This window comes from Arabidopsis lyrata (assembly GCF_000004255.2).
Source record: "Arabidopsis lyrata subsp. lyrata unplaced genomic scaffold ARALYscaffold_7, whole genome shotgun sequence".
In the NCBI taxonomy this organism is placed as follows: domain Eukaryota; kingdom Viridiplantae; phylum Streptophyta; class Magnoliopsida; order Brassicales; family Brassicaceae; genus Arabidopsis; species Arabidopsis lyrata.
The window spans coordinates 11,567,304-11,583,572 of record NW_003302549.1 but is presented as its reverse complement, the minus strand read 5'-3'; the positions used below and the strand labels follow the sequence as shown (position 1 = coordinate 11,583,572).

The window sequence follows — 16,269 nt, the reverse complement described above, 5'->3', positions numbered from 1 at the left end:
AAATTGTTTTTATTGTGTCTCTGAAAACATTTTTTTGGTAATTAACGAGATCTCTATATATCGTGTTAAATTGTAATTTAGAGTTTCATTTGAGAGACATATAGTGGTAAATAGATATCTAATTCATCACTTGAACAGTTGAACCTCCATACATAAATGTAAAGCCACATCTTCATGATGAAATTTTGGGTGTTGGAGGTTTTATTTGAGAATTTGAGAATCAAAAATTGGATGTCAAAACAAATAAGGATATGTGTGGTCAGTGTGGAGGAAACAGAGACACAGATGAGGGAGACATTGAGCATGAGAAATTGGGAGTAAAGAAGAGGGAGAAAAGGAAAATGAGGCTAATTTGATATACAGTTTGGTGCATTACCTCAACGAAATACATGTTTTAAAATCTTGTTTTGGTTCATAGAAATGCATATTTTCAGTTTTTAATGTAAATTTAATGTTTGTCTCCCAATTTAACCATTTTCATTTATAACATAATTTAATGAAAGTGTTGAATACAATAATACTCCTAATAAACATGTAGGTATCTTGAAGAAACGGATGGAGTATCTCTAGACTCTAAACAACACTACTAATGATGATTTAATCATGAGGTCATCAAGTGAGAAGAGGGGATGTAACTGAAACACATATTCTCTCCTCACCTACTAAGTACCATTAACTTATTTTGAATGACTTCTATTTTACATATAACACTCTTCTCTTATTCAACTCAATCGTGGATCATGGCTCCAGATGGTTCTACCAAAATCATACTACTCGTCTCTCTGGAGGTTGAGAGCAACAGACATCATAATACATCAAGTGGAAACAAAAAAATGGACCAAGTTTACCTTATGAGGCATTTTCTTTTCTTTACCTTAAAACATTCTCCCACCCCTATACCATCCTTTGCTCTCCTCTGATCTCTGCCCTGCCTTTCCCTCCGAGCTCCTTGACATCTTTACACTTTTCGAACTCGATTTGACTTTACCTCCTGTTGTTGTTATAGTGCTTCTCCCTGATAAGCTCTCTTCTGCTGAATCCACCCTCTCATACTCCTATAGGAGATATCAAAGTTTAAAGCCATTGTGAGCCAATGACCAACAACCAGAGCTCTGACTCTCAAGGCTAAGAAGTAAGTACCTTGGGCTTCTTCTTGGTATAAGGGGTTAGGCATGGATTCAGATCTTCCAGAGCTAATCCATCAGGGCTACCTGAGCTGAATTCCTGATATGCATGCAATTATTATAAGAACAATGACAGTACTCAGACTCTCAAAGTTGCTACTTTTGATCCTATTATGCTTACCAGTGAATCATAGGAAGAAGTCTGTGCTTGCCAATAACAGCTTTCTGACAAGTACTTGTTCGCCTTCACCTGATAAGAAAGAGTGATACCAGATTCTTTTTTAAAATATACTCAGAGCTATATTGGACTGTTGCTGCAGCAATGCCCTTAATAAACTTCCCAAGAGTTAAAAGTGGGTTTCCATTATACTCAGATTCTAAGAAGTCCCACAGGCTACAATGCTATGCACTAATTAAAGAGAGTAAAAAAGAAACAAAATTACCTCAGCAAGGTCTTGAGCAATGCATTGAAGCTGGCCATTGAGTGAAATGACCTGCTTTTGAAGGTTAGGGATGATCTGTCTCGCCTGATTCAGCTCCTGCATTTGGCTGATTTGGCTGTTCATCGCATCCGGAAACAGAACTGCACTCTTCAGTGACTTTATCTCCTCCCTTTGCTTCAGACAAAGATCCTTCAACTTCTCCACCTGCAAAAAACAGCTTAATTTGATTACAAAAATTTTTATTCTAGATTTCACCCAGCTAATCTAAATCTAACCTGTTCTAACACAGGACACATTCCAAAACCCTAAAATGACTAAACCAAGGTTTAAAGAGAGGAAAAAAGATTTTACTTCTCTGTTCTTATCTTCAAGCTGCAACTTTAGCTCAGCGATTTCAACCTCCTGGTCCTTGTTCATGCTAAGAAGCTCCCTCTCGCTTCGTAGAACCATAGACAATGTCCTAGTGTTACCCTTAACCTCTGTCAATGGCTTCACCTTCTCCTTCCCGAATAGCTTCCTCTGCAATGTTCCCAATGTGCTCTTTCCTCCTTTACCAGTATCAATTTTCTGCAGTTCCTCGGGAATCACAAGCTCGACCCTCTTGCTCTTGGAATTAGATTTCTTCATCTCCATCAGCTTCTTCATCATATAAGTGAGGTTTCCAGGATTATTATCAGGATTTACGGGTTTCGTTGTTTTGGTCAAGTAGGAAGATTTGGATCTGACAATGGCTTTGGATGAAACTGGCTTGTTCGATTTGAATTCGGCGGAGGAAGATAGATCTGAGTGAATCGAGGAGGTTACCGATGATCTAGAATCGTAGGAATTGTAGCGAGATGCCATTTTCGATGGAACGTTCGAAGAATTGGTATTTGTTGCAGAGAGGATAGGATCTGTAAATTTGAAAATGAGGAAGAAGAAGAAGCAGAGGGAATTTGGTTTTTTTCCTCTTTCCAATGTCCCACTCTCTTTCTTTTCAAATTTCGTATCCTTGTCTCTGTCTAAAATGGACTTTTTGTGTCTCTATTGGGCCCCAATTATGGGCTTATAAAGGTTAACGGCCTTTTTGTGTGTTTATTTGAATTTTGTTTTTTTTTTTTTTTTTTTTTTTTTGTCAAATTGAATTTTGTTTGTTTTTCACTTGTTCTGGTTATTCAAATAATTAATCTCACTAATGAGATAATTAATCATTTGCTTTAGAAAGATATAGCACCAATATAATGTGATGGCTTTCTAATGAAATGCACATATCCATTACGGAGATGAGATGGTTGTGGATTGAGTAGAGTTTTGTAGAACAATTTCTTTGAGCCCCATAGTTTTCAACTTTGAGCTTTCTTTACTTTTTGTGTAGTTTCGTTCTAATTTAGATTTTTTTTTTTCTTTACTGTGAAATGACAGATACATAGTGAAGACTTTCATGTTCCTTTTTTGGGGTTAATCTAAGAACAATTTGTATTTTTGTGGGCAGTAGATAGAAAGAAGTCGATTTGGGGCATAGAGGAAAAGATGAAATGATTGAGGTTGGCGTTAGTCCATATAGAACCAAAGTCTAATAACAGTAAGCCCTTACATACATGAAACGCTGCGTTTATGTAGCTCACCTACTATTGCCTCTTGCTAAGATAGAAATAAATGACTTAAGATGTTAGTTAGGTAGGTGTCAGACCAAATGAAATGGAAGAGCCGAAGAGTAGTAGTAACAATAAGGACTTAGTTAATAAGAGTTATAATGTGAATAGAACACGTCACTGGACTAGTATGTGTATGAGAAGTTCAAATCTTTAACTCACAATATCGTCGAAGACATTTGTTTAGGATATGATAGAAACTAAATGAGCATTTAAAATTTGAAGAAAACGGAAACTGTAGAGTTGCCTTGGCAGGAGGGGAAAGCATTATCATGAAGAATCTGGTCTACAAATATGGGAAATGGACAGATGTATCTGTTCACCACCAATCCATCTTCATAACTCAAGTGGTCCCTTTCTCTCGACCCATCCACGTCTCCTTCCTCACAAGTAAGACCAAATTTAGCCACCATTTGGTTTCTGTCATCTTCTCTTTAATTAATGCTCTCTTTTGTTCTCTCTCTATAAACACAACAAGACATGAAAGGTTTTTGGGAACTTGTCTGAGTTCCAATGCGGCTGCTGCTATCATCTGATCCCCAACCCGAACTTACGTCTACATGTACCTCTCAGAGTTGCGGCTGGAAGCCTTACTCTCATTCAAATGACTTTGCTGCCAACGCGTTCCTCCTTCTCATCATCCTTTTCTGTTCTTTCATATGCGTCCTCTCTCTCCACGCTGCCATCCGTTGTTGCCTCCGTCCAGTCCTCCAACATGTCCCTAAGCCCGACCCGGATCTTGAGGCCACCCATCCGGACGCTGCCCCGACACTTGTCTACTCCCCGGGCCTAAACCTAGCAGGCAATGAAGCAGAGTGCATCATTTGTTTGTCTGAATTCCAAGACGGTGACACCTTACGCGTGTTGGAGAGATGCAAACATGGATTTCACGTTCATTGCATCCAGCAGTGGCTGTCCTCCTCCCATTCCTCTTGTCCCACTTGCCGGACAAACATCTTCTCCACCCCACCTCAACTTCACTCACAAAGCTTACCACTAACGAGTACATCTTAGTCATATGGTAGCTTCCTGGTCTTGCCCACTTTTTTACTCTTTATTTTTCTTTACCACTTCACACCTCTATCATGTTTTCCAAGTTAGTTTTAATTTGTTACCTTTGTCGTTTTAAATTCCATAAAATCATAAAAATTGCACACACTCTAAAATTGATGTAAAGTCACTTCTGTGAATCATATATACAATGCAAAAAAAACTAAAGACCAATGTGTAACGAAGCAATAACATTACCTCATAATATAGAGGGACCAAAGGCTTTATTCAATGTCGGAGTTCAAGAAATATGAGGTCTTGAATGGTGTTAACTTCCCACTTTTTGTCGCTACTGTTCGAAAAAAAAAACAAAAGGTCCTCTTGTATAATTCGACTTGTTCATTTTAGTTGTTGACAAGAAAGTAGACTCTCACTCTGTTGTAGATTCTTGTTATGAGGGTAGGATCGTGTTGTCGAGCGAACACGTAAGTAAAAATAAAGAGCTTGTTAGTGTGTGAACGCAAGCAACCAACAGTCCGTTTTTGAACGAGTCAAATTGAGACAAGTCAAAGCTTATGACTTTGAGTGGACACTGGACAGAACTTGTAACTTCTTTGACGATTCTCAACAATTTTATAACATCAAGACACGACTCTTTCGCTCTCTCTCTCCATAGAAGAAGACGAAGAAACAGAGAAATTAATAGAAGAATCGAGAGAGAGTGAGACAAATCTAGTGATGGGTTGCGACTCACATGGCAATCTAAGCGACACAGAGTTCAGCAAGCCGTTGCCATCGATAGGTGTATACGTTGCTGCAGCTTCAGTGATCTGTGGAGTTGCCATGTTTTCCGATCTTCTTCACGGCTTACGCCACCGTAAGTTCTGGTTCCCTTGCAAATTCTTCTCTCTCAACGCTACCACTCTCACCTTTATCTCTGTCTGCGTCAAACTCTCCTTGGATCTCAACACTCCTATGCCTAGTCGCCAAGATCAGCTTGCTAAACTCAGTAGCAGCGTCTTCGTCTGCACTGTGATGGCTAATTCCATGCCTTCTCTTGGTTTCATGGTCACACAAGATCTCCTCATGAACCTCGTGGCTCTTGGGATTCTAGTTATCACTGATGTTGTTAACATCTGTATCCAATTGGGTACAGGAGCTATATACGTTTTTACTCAAGAACACGCTCTCGTCATTGTTCTGATGCTTTTGATGTTTATGATCTTGAGTTTCTCTGCTATCACAGTCCCGGCCACAAAGCGTTTCTTAGAGCTTAAGTACAAGAAGAGATACGAGTTTGCTTTGAAGCAGTGTCCTTCGTATACAGAGAGAAGGAGAGGGGTTCCTAAGCTTAAAGAAGATCTGATGAAATTCTGGATGATGGCTCACACTTCTAGCCCTCAGTTTGTGATGGCTCGCTCTGTTACTTGCACCACCTCTGGTTTCCTCTGTTTCTTGAGCGCAATTACATTGGCTGAAGCCATGGTCCGTTCTTACTTTCTTCAAACTCGGTCACTTGGGTTCTGCAATGGAGATTCTGATTACAAATGGTCAACCGCTTTGGTTCTAGTCTCCCAAACAGCTGCAGTAGCCATAGGAACCGTTGCTCCAGCGAGCAGATGGTTGAAAGCAGTGAACTTGAGGTGTCCATTTAGAACAAAGAAATCTTTGAAAGATGAGTTGAGAGTAGAGAGTTATTGGGTAGAGTGTCTCGCTGAGAAGAAAGAACGTCCTTTGAACTTTTGGATGCTCCATGGTCGCCGCAGCAGGAAGCTTGCACACGACTTAAACCGGTTGATGCTTGATATCTGCATTGCAACACAGTATGGTATAGTTCTGTCTAGCAAGTTTCTCCGTTTCATCACGGTCTATTGTTTGAGTAGAATCTTGCTATGTTGTTTTTATTTCACCTACAAAAGTGATTCTGTTGCAAACGCTGAGTCCTCGGGTTCAAATCCATCAACGAGACAATTCGTCCTGCATCTTGAAGGAGAGGAGGAGATGGTGGATTACATGGCACGGAGCAACCGTGTGGCCACAGACCACTTGATACAAAAAGGTCGGAAGAAACAACCCGTAAACTTGATAGAGCTCTTGGAGGCAACAACTCCCATCTCAAAAGGATTTGAAGGGATCCGAGACTTTGACAGCGACGAGGTCGCTTCTCTGGCCTCTGGAGAGCCACCTAATAGTTGGGCCCTTCCACTGGTAACACTGACGAGTATCGCTGTCGCTCTTCCTAACATCAAGCCTTACTCACTGAAGAAGTTAGTGAAAGCTGTAAACGAAGCATTGGTCTATGTCAACAAGTTCGAAGACGTCTTAGACATCGGAGGAGAGTTAGCTAACAGCAGGAAAGCTGCAGAAGTAGTTTGGCTAGGAGTTGATCTCTACCATAAATGGCTCAACGTGGATCTTCGAAAACTATCCAAGCAACAAAGCAAAACACCACAAGAAGTTCTTAAAGAGCTGGTAGATATAGCAAAGAAAGAGTTTACAGAGTCATGGGAGAAAAACCGTATACTATGCATGAAGCATAAGCCCTCTCAATGGCCCATCAAGACTCAAGCAGCAAACTCAATGTACCGAATCAGCCAAACTCTTTTGATGAAGTACGAATCAAGAAACATTGAAACAGAGGAGACTCTGTTGAAAGATGTGGAGAGGATGGTATCGGACATAGTTTCAGGATGCTTTTGCAACACGGCACAGGTAATAGGAATGAAGTGTTTGGTTACAGCAGTGGAAGTGAGAGAAGCTTCCGTGAGAGAAGCGGCAATGCATTTGGGGAGAACAGAGAAGATACTTGAGATTGTGGACAGAAGATGCATGCCTGCCTTGTCTCATCACAAAGTGGCTAAGATTGATGAATGGAGAGAGTTTTATAGGACCAATAAATCCATCTCTTTCACTCATCCTTCGTCTCAGTGTACCACCCGTGAACTCATTCTAAATCTAGAATAACACATTCTGACAAGTTTAAAGAATTAATTACTTTTTGTACATATATGATAAAACCAAATTACTAGGCTACTAGCAAATAATATCCTTTCTTTGTCGGTTGATTGACTTAGCTTTCTTGACAAGCAAAAACTACTAACACTTTTTGATGTCAAACTATTAAAACTTGATGCCAAGTTTAAAGAGTTGAGTACCTTTTTGTTCATGATCATTAAAACCCCGTTTAGCAATAATAAGCTTCCTTTGTCGGTTGATGCAGAAGTCAAACTAACGAAGTCGTCAACTTTGCTTTGTTGACAAGGCAAAACTACTCTTCCAAAACATTGATCTTTCTTCCGGATATTTGCAATAACAAGTCTCTACACCAACCCAAGTTGTCAACAGACTGCTTTTGATTTGTGGAGTATTATTTTTAAAGCATTGTTGAAGTTTGAGGATTTCTTATTATTGCTAAATGGTAAAACCACCTTGAGGGAAAACAAATGATAAAACAGTGTATTGCTTCCTGTTTCCGACCAGAAAAAAACTAATTTAAATTTAAAGTACAAATCAAAGATTCAAATGTCAATTAATAATTACAAAATCTCTAACCTTAAAAAAATATCGATATCAATCCTAAATCAAATTATTTTGTAATCGATTTGAAGATTTTTTTTTATCGATTTGGGGTTATTAAGCTAACGAATACGACATCGTATAGATTTAACCGATTATTCAAAAGTCAAATTTCATAAACTTTTTTTTTCTTCAGATTGGAATATTTGTGTGTGGAATGAGTTTTGATCGCAAGATTTTTCTGTTAACGAAATTTAATCCCGTTAAATTATTCCGTTTTACGATTTAAAGACAGTGATTAAAATGGTATGGTCAATGAAAGTTGAGTATTAATTTGGTAAATCAACAAAAATTCACTATATATTTTATTACATCCTAATAATATTTTTTCCAATTCTTATTATTGCTATATGGTAAAACCATCTTGAGGGACAAAAAATGATAAAACAGTGTGCTGCCTCCTGTTTCCGACCAAAAAACTAATTTAAATTCGCATCGAATCATTTGTCAATTAAAAGTACAAATCAAAAGGTTCAAATGTCAAACAATTTTTAATTTTAATAATACATTTTAAATTTTAAAAATCAAAGGACAAACATGTAAAGACCAAAAAAAGTGATGCAGTGATGTTCGTCATTTCTCCTTTAAATACACTTCCCACTCACACGGTCACACGGTCAAATTCGAAGAAGAAGAAAGAAACAGAAGAATCATCAAATCAAATCAAATCCCTAAAAATTGATCTGCAATGGAGAAAAACGCATCGACTTCATCGTTGAAGGACTTGGGTCCAAGTGGTCTAGATCTAACCAGCGCCTTTTTCAAACCGATCCACAACTCCGATCCTCCTCTCCCTTCAAACCGACGTACCAAAGTCTCCGTCGTCGGAGTCGGTAACGTCGGAATGGCCATCGCTCAAACCATCCTTACTCAAGATCTCGCCGACGATATCGCTCTCGTCGACGCTAAGCCTGATAAGCTTCGTGGCGAAATGCTCGATCTCCAACACGCCGCTGCTTTCCTCCCTCGAACCAAAATCACCGCTTCCGTTGATTACGAAGTCACCGCTGGATCTGATCTTTGTATCGTCACTGCTGGTGCTAGACAGAATCCAGGCGAGTCTAGACTCAATTTGCTTCAGAGGAACGTCGCTCTCTTCCGCCACATCATTCCTCCACTCGCTAAAGCTTCTCCTGATTCTATCTTGATTATTGTTTCTAATCCTGTCGATGTTTTGACTTACGTTGCTTGGAAACTCTCTGGTTTTCCGGTGAATCGAGTTCTTGGATCTGGTACTAATCTCGATTCCTCTCGGTTCCGGTTCTTAATCGCAGATCATCTCGATGTTAATGCTCAGGATGTACAGGTCAGTTCCAACCAAAATCAGGGATTTTGTGATAAAGCTGTGCTTTTGTTTTGGTTAAATACTGCGATTAAGGAGTGACTAGATGGCTTTTATGGTTTAGTATGATAAAAATATATGCTTTAGTGGTTTAATACTGCAATTAAAGAGTGATCAGATGATAATAGCTCCGATGATGATAATGTATTGTTGAGAAGATCAATTGGAGAGTAAAAGTGGGTTTTGTTTGTTTGGTTGTTGCAGGCATATATCGTGGGAGAGCATGGAGACAGCTCAGTGGCATTGTGGTCGAGCATAAGTGTTGGAGGCATTCCTGTCCTAAGCTTTCTGGAGAAGCAACAGATAGCTTACGAGAAACAAACTCTTGAGGACATCCACCAAGCTGTAGTTGGCAGCGCCTATGAAGTGATTGGACTCAAGGGTTACACTTCTTGGGCCATTGGGTACTCAGTTGCTAATCTGGCTCGCACCATTCTTCGTGACCAGCGCAAGATCCACCCTGTCACGGTCCTTGCTCGTGGCTTTTATGGTGTTGATGGCGGTGATGTCTTCCTCAGTCTCCCGGCTTTGCTTGGACGGAATGGTGTGGTTGCTGTGACCAATGTTCATATGACTGATGAAGAGTCTGAGAAGCTGCAGAAGTCGGCAAAGACTATATTGGAGATGCAGAGCCAATTGGGACTTTGAAAATCCACATCTATATGCTTCAATCTTATAACTATTGTTTTGTTATGATCATTACCCCACGGGTGATTGTGTCAATGTTGATCTCTATATGTTATGTAAATGTTGTTCATGCAGAATAATCCCAACTTTGAGTTCTCTTTTGAAATAGGGTGTTGGTCACAACACACTTGAGTGTGAGTTAGATCAGTCGACACGGTTGACAATATGAGGCTTCAGTGACTGTGTAAGGGCATCATTAATGGGGGATCATGTGAGGGTGTTCTTATAGAGAATATAATGTTAAAATAATGTAAGATCATGTGTTTAGATCTTTTGTTTAGAAGTTGATTAGTGGGAGAACACACACATCTTAAGACTTAATAATATAATAATTTAAATTAAATTAAGATTTTACAATTATTAAAACATTTAAAAATAACATATAAATTGCAAATGCCAAATTTATGAAAAACTGAAAATAAAAGTGAAAATACAATACTAAATATTTATGAAAAAAACATTAAAAATATAAATAACAATAAACAAACAAACATATTACTTAATAAAAGCACAAAAACATTTTATCTAATTAATACATAGTTTATTATCCAAATTTATTCCAAATATGTTGAATATTCCAACCAATGCCCAAATGCCACGTCACCCCGCAACACCCACAAGAACAGATCCAGGTCAAGAGCCCAGTTCCTGATCTTAAGCCCATTGACCCATTTTTTTGGATTTAAATAATGCTTAGATCAGAGGGGTGATCCCCCAATGCAGATGGTCTAATGCAGTTACCAGTAATGTGAAAATGATTATGTGTGTCAAATTCAGAATGATACAAAGTTAAGATATCAATCCTCTGATTTTTGGCTTTTCAGGTTATTCTTTTGCCACGAAAATGCCATATTCTATTCATTTAAATGTCGCGAAAAGCCTTCCTTACGAGGAAAAATATCATTCCTCTTGCTATATGGCTAGCAAGGCAATTCACACAAACACTAATACAAGAGATATGATGAATAGAAAAAGAAATGGAAAGAGGTTTTAAGTTCCTAATATCACCTAAGTACCGAAGAGGATTTTGGCGCGAAAATGCCCTCTTTGCGTGTTATTGCGCCTATTGCAAGGTAATCGGGACAAACATTAATATATCGAGAAATAGGAGGAATAGAAGAAAAAAGGAAAGAGGATTTTAAGTTCCTAATAATCTAACATCATGAATTCCGATGACTTTTGGCGCGAAATTGCATTATCGCGTTATTGCGTTAATTGCAAGGCAATCGGCACAAACATTAATATATAGAGAAAAATGATGATAGAAAAAAAAATGGAAAGAAGTTTTAAAGTTCCTAACAAGCTAACATCATGAATACCAACAATGATTTTGGCGCGAAATTGCCCTTTTTTCGTGATATTGCGTCTTTTGCAAGGTTGTCCGCACAAACATTAATACATCGAGAAATAGAAATAAATTGTTTTTTTTTCATGAAAGAAATTCGTAAAATCATCAAGTTCCAGATTATTGTGATGAGGTTATCTTTCTTATAATTGTTAGGAGTAACTTAACAGCTTGGTGTGGGTGTGACCATTATTACTTATGAGGAGGGCCAGGAGGCTATGAGCATTGAACCCCACCAACCTAAAAAGAAGGCCAGGACTCGTATAGTAAAATGTTTGACAATCAAACCAAATAAGCAAAGAGATCTCTCGCTCTATCTGAAAATCTCAAAACGGAGAACGCGAGGGAACAAGAGATTAAAGCATAGTGAGACCCTAAGAGAGAGAGAGAGCTTTAGGTCTAGAGAGAATCAATCACACAACATAAACTACGATAGGATCGTGCGCGTCAAAAGAAGGTGGTACTGCTGATTCCACCCGAAGATTAGTCTCCGCTTCTGGTTGTTCCGGTGGAGACTCGGCGGACATGAGAGGTCTTTTCAAATCCAAACCGCGGACTCCCGCTGATATTGTTCGACAGACTCGCGATCTCCTCCTCTATGCCGATCGATCCAACTCTTTCCCTGACCTTCGAGAGTCCAAACGCGAGGAAAAGGTTTTTCCTTTACTTCCCTCAAATCTGAAATCTGAAAACTTTCTGATCTGATTCAATTGATTGAATCCTGAGGTTTGATTATCTGATAATTGCTTGTAGCTGGTGGAACTAAGCAAGAGCATACGAGATTTGAAGTTAATTCTCTATGGAAACAGTGAGGCTGAGCCTGTTTCTGAAGCTTGTGCTCAGTTGACTCAGGAGTTCTTTAAGGCTGATACTCTTCGCCGCTTGCTCACTTCTCTTCCTAATTTGAACTTGGAGGTAACATCTCCTCTCATGATTCAAATCCAAAGATTTCTCCTGCAACTGTTCAATAAAGGAATTGTTAATTTTGTTTAGGCCAGGAAAGATGCTACACAAGTTGTTGCAAATCTTCAGAGGCAACAAGTCAATTCACGTCTTATTGCTGCTGATTATCTTGAATCCAACATTGATCTTATGGATTTTCTAGTCGATGGGTGAGCTTAGGAGATGATATATTGCATTATGCATTTCGTTAATGGCTTCCGAATTAAGATCTTAATCATGGGGTTTGTTTTATCATTCATATGGGTTTCTATAATCTCTCTCAGGTTCGAAAACACTGATATGGCGTTACACTATGGTACTATGTTTAGAGAGTGCATCCGCCATCAGATTGTTGCAAAGTGAGCAAATTTTATATTTTCTATATCTATATGTTTTATCCATAAAGAGACAATCTTCTACCGGATTTATATGTAGTAGAAGCAGTTTACTAGTGGTTTTTTAGTCGTGTAATGAAAATTGCTTCTCTTTATGATTCAGATATGTTTTGGACTCGCAGCACGTGAAGAAGTTTTTTTACTACATACAGCTTCCCAATTTCGACATTGCTGCTGATGCTGCTGCAACTTTTAAGGTTTGGGAACACTGGCAACATATTTGGAGTTCCCTTACAATCACGATCTGAGTATTTCTCTAAAACACGCCATCATAACTCCAGTTCCGTGATTATTTTCTTGCAGGAACTTCTGACAAGGCACAAGTCTACAGTTGCTGAGTTTCTCATTAAGAATGAAGACTGGGTAAGTTCTCTTACAATGTACCAAATCATAAAATTTTGCTTGAGAGAAAACGTACATGTATCATCTCTGACAGTGCAGAACCAATCTGGTATGACTCTCAGCTGTTTTGATTTACAGTTTTTTTCAGACTACAACTCAAAGCTTCTTGAATCAACTAATTATATTACCAGACGGCAAGCTATTAAGGTAGGGTAACTTGTACTAGTGATGATATCACAAATGGTTAATCACGAAAAAGATATCAGTGACAGAGCATTCTGATGGATTGTAGTGTGTAAAATTTTACAGTTGTTGGGCGATATATTATTGGATCGGTCAAATTCGGCTGTGATGACGAAGTATGTGAGCTCGATGGATAACTTGAGGATTCTGATGAATCTTCTCAGAGTATGATGCTTTATCCGATACCCCATATGATTTATTCTTAAGAGCCAGACAGAGTTAATTATGGAAATAAACTGAAACCTGTGGATGTAAAACTCTCTTGCAGGAATCAAGCAAGACTATTCAGATAGAAGCTTTCCATGTTTTCAAGGTATCTTTCTTGTACTCTAAAGACATGGAGTAAATTTACCCAGTTAAACATAATCATCAGTCGGACACTTTGGCAATTGGATTTTGAAATATTTCCGTCTTTATGTGATTGTAGTCCGATTTTTGATAACACAAAAGTTCACTGATACTGTTGTTTCTGTGCAGTTGTTTGTAGCAAACCAAAACAAGCCTTCAGACATCGCCAACATTCTGGTGGCAAACAGAAACAAGCTTCTGAGATTGTTGGCTGATATCAAGCCGGACAAAGGTATGGGACTTGTGTTATGAGGCTCTTGTATCACCAGAGAATGGATCTGATTCTCACCTTAAAACTAATTTCAAGTATGATTCATATCTGTTTTGTGGCAGAGGACGAGAGGTTTGAAGCAGACAAAGCTCAGGTTGTGAGAGAGATTGCAAGCCTTAAGCTGCGAGAGCTTGCTTGAGCATGCACATATACACAAAAGCTCATGCTTTCTGTTTAATCTTTGAAAGACCTTTTTGGACCATCAAAGATTGTTGTTATTTATTAGGTACTGTTTCTCTTTCTCTCTCAGCGACTAATTGACTGGTCTGGATTTTTTAGTTCATATGAATTCACATGTACACACTCCTTTAGTGTCGATCAAATAAAATGGCATTATAATTACTACATCCTGAATGTAAAAAATCATAAATGCATGTGGGCACCCGACATGAAACCTATTGAAAATGGATAGATAAGCAGAAAAAATAACACTCTCTCTATGCACAAAGAGAAAAAGAAGCAAGTCTATTGCTAATCTTAAGCATACTGTGACCGAGAGCCGTTGGATGCTCCATGCTGAGCCGTTTTGGCCTCCAGTTTCCTTCTCTTAATGACTACATACCAAGTGAAGGCTTCGAGTACGGTGGCCACAATGGCGAGAGCAACAATGATACCAATGTAAGCATTTTTCCACTGCTTCTTGGGACTCAATATGCCTAGCCCTTTGAAAACGTTAACCACCCCTAGGATGATTATAGTGTAGCCGATCGTATGGTGGTAAATGTTCCAGTAGAGCCTATGCTTGTGCTCTGGTTTTGGCCTCAGAAACATCGCAAACACCTGATGTTTGCAAAACAAGCGATTAACCGGTTTAGAAAGCTATATATTTTACTGGTTTTCCTTTTGATGTGAAGTGTGTAATGTACCTGAACTGTCGCTAGAGAGAAGAGAGCGATCCCGATAGCACGGTGGGTGCTATACTGAATTCCTGGAGAGTCGCCACCGAGTTTGAGACCTGTGGCCCATCCGGCAACACCGATGATGTAAGCAGAAGCCTGGCAGAAAACGTGAATGTAGAACCAAGCAGGGTCTGCTGATTTGGCTACTCTCAAGTATCGAGCAATGATTGCCCCTATTGGCATCATGATTCCCCAGCTCACTCCGTTCAAAATTCCATGAATCTGTCCACCAATGTTACCAAAACCAATCATTATTCTCTGTTGGGACCAAATAAAAAATTAGGAAAAAGAGATGTGTCCACAGAAGAATCAACTCACGTTGCGTTTTCGAAGCTTGGAACTTCCTCCAGCTCCTCCAGCAGCTGCTGAAACACCGGAGACCAGATTGAGAGTGGACAGGGATCGAACATTGTTGCCAGAAGTTGGATGAGGCAGAAGGCTGTTCCCAGACATTGACCCATCTTGCCACACTGTGTTAATGGTTCCACCATTCCCAAGATCCTGTGAAAGCTTCAGACTTGCCAGCACAACAATCTCATTGTTCTCATAAGTTGCAGACAACCCAGAGACGTTGAAACTGAGATCACCCTCTTGTAGGCTCGTCTGGTAGCTTCTGATGGGAGATGTGTAAACCCTGACAGTACCATCTGTTTGTGGATAAGCCACGATGGCTTGAGCTCCCACCATTCCCGTAGACGTTGGGTTCACGGCCCAAGCAACCCATTTGCCAGAGGTGAGCTTAGTGTGGCGATAAGCGATGTGGAGGCTCCCGGTGGAAGACTCGTAAGTGTAATGGAGGAAAGAATCAAGAAAAGGGAGGTCGTTGCAGGAGTCAAAGACATTGTTGCTTGAGAACTTGTAGTTAGAACATGTCTGAGCAAAGGAAAGAGTACTACTCATGGATATGGAAAGGACAAGCGAGAGACAGAGGATTTGATTCAAGAACTTCATCATTGACACCATAGACAAGAGGGTTTGTAAGAAAAAAAGACTCAGATGTAAGAGAAGGAGATAGTTGAAGAAAGAAGAAGGAGAAAAAGTGAGATTAAATATGAAGAGGAAAGTGGGGTTAGCTTTGTTGGTTAAGCTGTCTAATTGAGATCATAACTTTTCTCTTTTCTTTTATGATCAAATTATGCTTAGCTTGCTAATTTGCTGTTTTTTTTTTGGGTCTAGTGTGAAGAAATGTTTTATTTATTACTCCATTAGCTGCATAAGTGTGTGATCCATACAACATTAAAAACAATGGCTCATTACACAAGAAATGCAACAATAATGCTCGTTGACTTAATCACAGTTATTTAGGTAAAAATAATGAGGAACAAAACTTGTTTACAGAGGATATAATTAATGGGTTAATAATAATGGTAATTAAGGGTCAACAACAACCGGTTCACACCTGTCTCGCCTGCCTTTGTATCTACCAACTTCACTCTCTCTCTCTATATACAACTACTATTGGGTAGCATCTTCAACCTAAAAGTAAAATCATTGATATTTAGAGCTTACTTTGTTTGGTTTTATTGTATTGTCTTTTACTTACACTAATAGTATATGGAACCATTGATAGATAGATGTGTATAATAATAACAAAACGAAAGGACAATGAGAAGTGAATGCAGGTGAGCAACTGCACCGGTCTGTGAGAGATCCGATGCCAAGTGGTTGGGGTTGTGTGTTTTAGAGTTTTA

General features: G+C 39.1%; 6 protein-coding genes across 7 annotated transcripts; 4 read left to right on the top strand and 2 right to left on the bottom strand.

Annotated features, from left to right (window-relative positions):
• Positions 1 to 652: 652 nt before the first annotated feature.
• LOC9306187 lies at positions 653 to 3,241 on the bottom strand. Its single transcript, XM_002868030.2, has 6 exons — positions 1,919 to 3,241; positions 1,568 to 1,771; positions 1,306 to 1,374; positions 1,141 to 1,224; positions 875 to 1,055; positions 653 to 782 (listed from the first exon to the last, which is right to left on the bottom strand). The coding sequence occupies exons 1-5, from the start codon at positions 2,408 to 2,410 to the stop codon at positions 876 to 878; spliced, it is 1,029 nt and encodes a 342-aa protein (XP_002868076.1). The 5' UTR covers positions 2,411 to 3,241; the 3' UTR covers positions 653 to 782; position 875.
• An 85-nt stretch (positions 3,242 to 3,326) lies between these two features.
• Positions 3,327 to 4,422, top strand: LOC9306186 (RING-H2 finger protein ATL79). Its single transcript, XM_002870069.2, has one exon. The coding sequence runs from the start codon at positions 3,712 to 3,714 to the stop codon at positions 4,210 to 4,212; it is 501 nt and encodes a 166-aa protein (XP_002870115.1). The 5' UTR covers positions 3,327 to 3,711; the 3' UTR covers positions 4,213 to 4,422.
• An 88-nt stretch (positions 4,423 to 4,510) lies between these two features.
• Positions 4,511 to 7,257, top strand: LOC9306185. 2 transcript variants are annotated; one of them, XM_021017454.1, is made up of 2 exons: positions 4,511 to 6,800; positions 6,929 to 6,998. In XM_021017454.1, exons 1-2 carry the CDS (start codon positions 4,927 to 4,929, stop codon positions 6,996 to 6,998), a joined length of 1,944 nt encoding a protein of 647 aa, XP_020873113.1. In that variant the 5' UTR covers positions 4,511 to 4,926. The 2 variants fall into 2 exon arrangements, with proteins under 2 accessions (XP_020873113.1, XP_002870114.2); XM_002870068.2 differs by having other exon boundaries at positions 4,511 to 7,257.
• Positions 7,258 to 8,292: 1,035 nt separating this feature from the next.
• Positions 8,293 to 9,899, top strand: LOC9306184 (L-lactate dehydrogenase B). The gene is made up of 2 exons (XM_002870067.2): positions 8,293 to 9,070; positions 9,311 to 9,899. Exons 1-2 carry the CDS (start codon positions 8,453 to 8,455, stop codon positions 9,752 to 9,754), a joined length of 1,062 nt encoding a protein of 353 aa, XP_002870113.1. The 5' UTR covers positions 8,293 to 8,452; the 3' UTR covers positions 9,755 to 9,899.
• Positions 9,900 to 11,354: 1,455 nt separating this feature from the next.
• Positions 11,355 to 14,026, top strand: LOC9304148 (putative MO25-like protein At4g17270). The gene is made up of 11 exons (XM_021019094.1): positions 11,355 to 11,792; positions 11,892 to 12,053; positions 12,132 to 12,250; positions 12,365 to 12,439; positions 12,579 to 12,672; positions 12,779 to 12,838; positions 12,956 to 13,024; positions 13,127 to 13,225; positions 13,329 to 13,373; positions 13,538 to 13,640; positions 13,742 to 14,026. The coding sequence occupies exons 1-11, from the start codon at positions 11,664 to 11,666 to the stop codon at positions 13,816 to 13,818; spliced, it is 1,032 nt and encodes a 343-aa protein (XP_020874753.1). The 5' UTR covers positions 11,355 to 11,663; the 3' UTR covers positions 13,819 to 14,026.
• On the bottom strand, positions 13,918 to 15,764 carry LOC9306183 (cytochrome b561 and DOMON domain-containing protein At4g17280). The gene is made up of 3 exons (XM_002868029.2): positions 14,897 to 15,764; positions 14,546 to 14,800; positions 13,918 to 14,459 (listed from the first exon to the last, which is right to left on the bottom strand). The coding sequence occupies exons 1-3, from the start codon at positions 15,539 to 15,541 to the stop codon at positions 14,157 to 14,159; spliced, it is 1,203 nt and encodes a 400-aa protein (XP_002868075.2). The 5' UTR covers positions 15,542 to 15,764; the 3' UTR covers positions 13,918 to 14,156.
• Between the last annotated feature and the right edge of the window lie 505 nt (positions 15,765 to 16,269).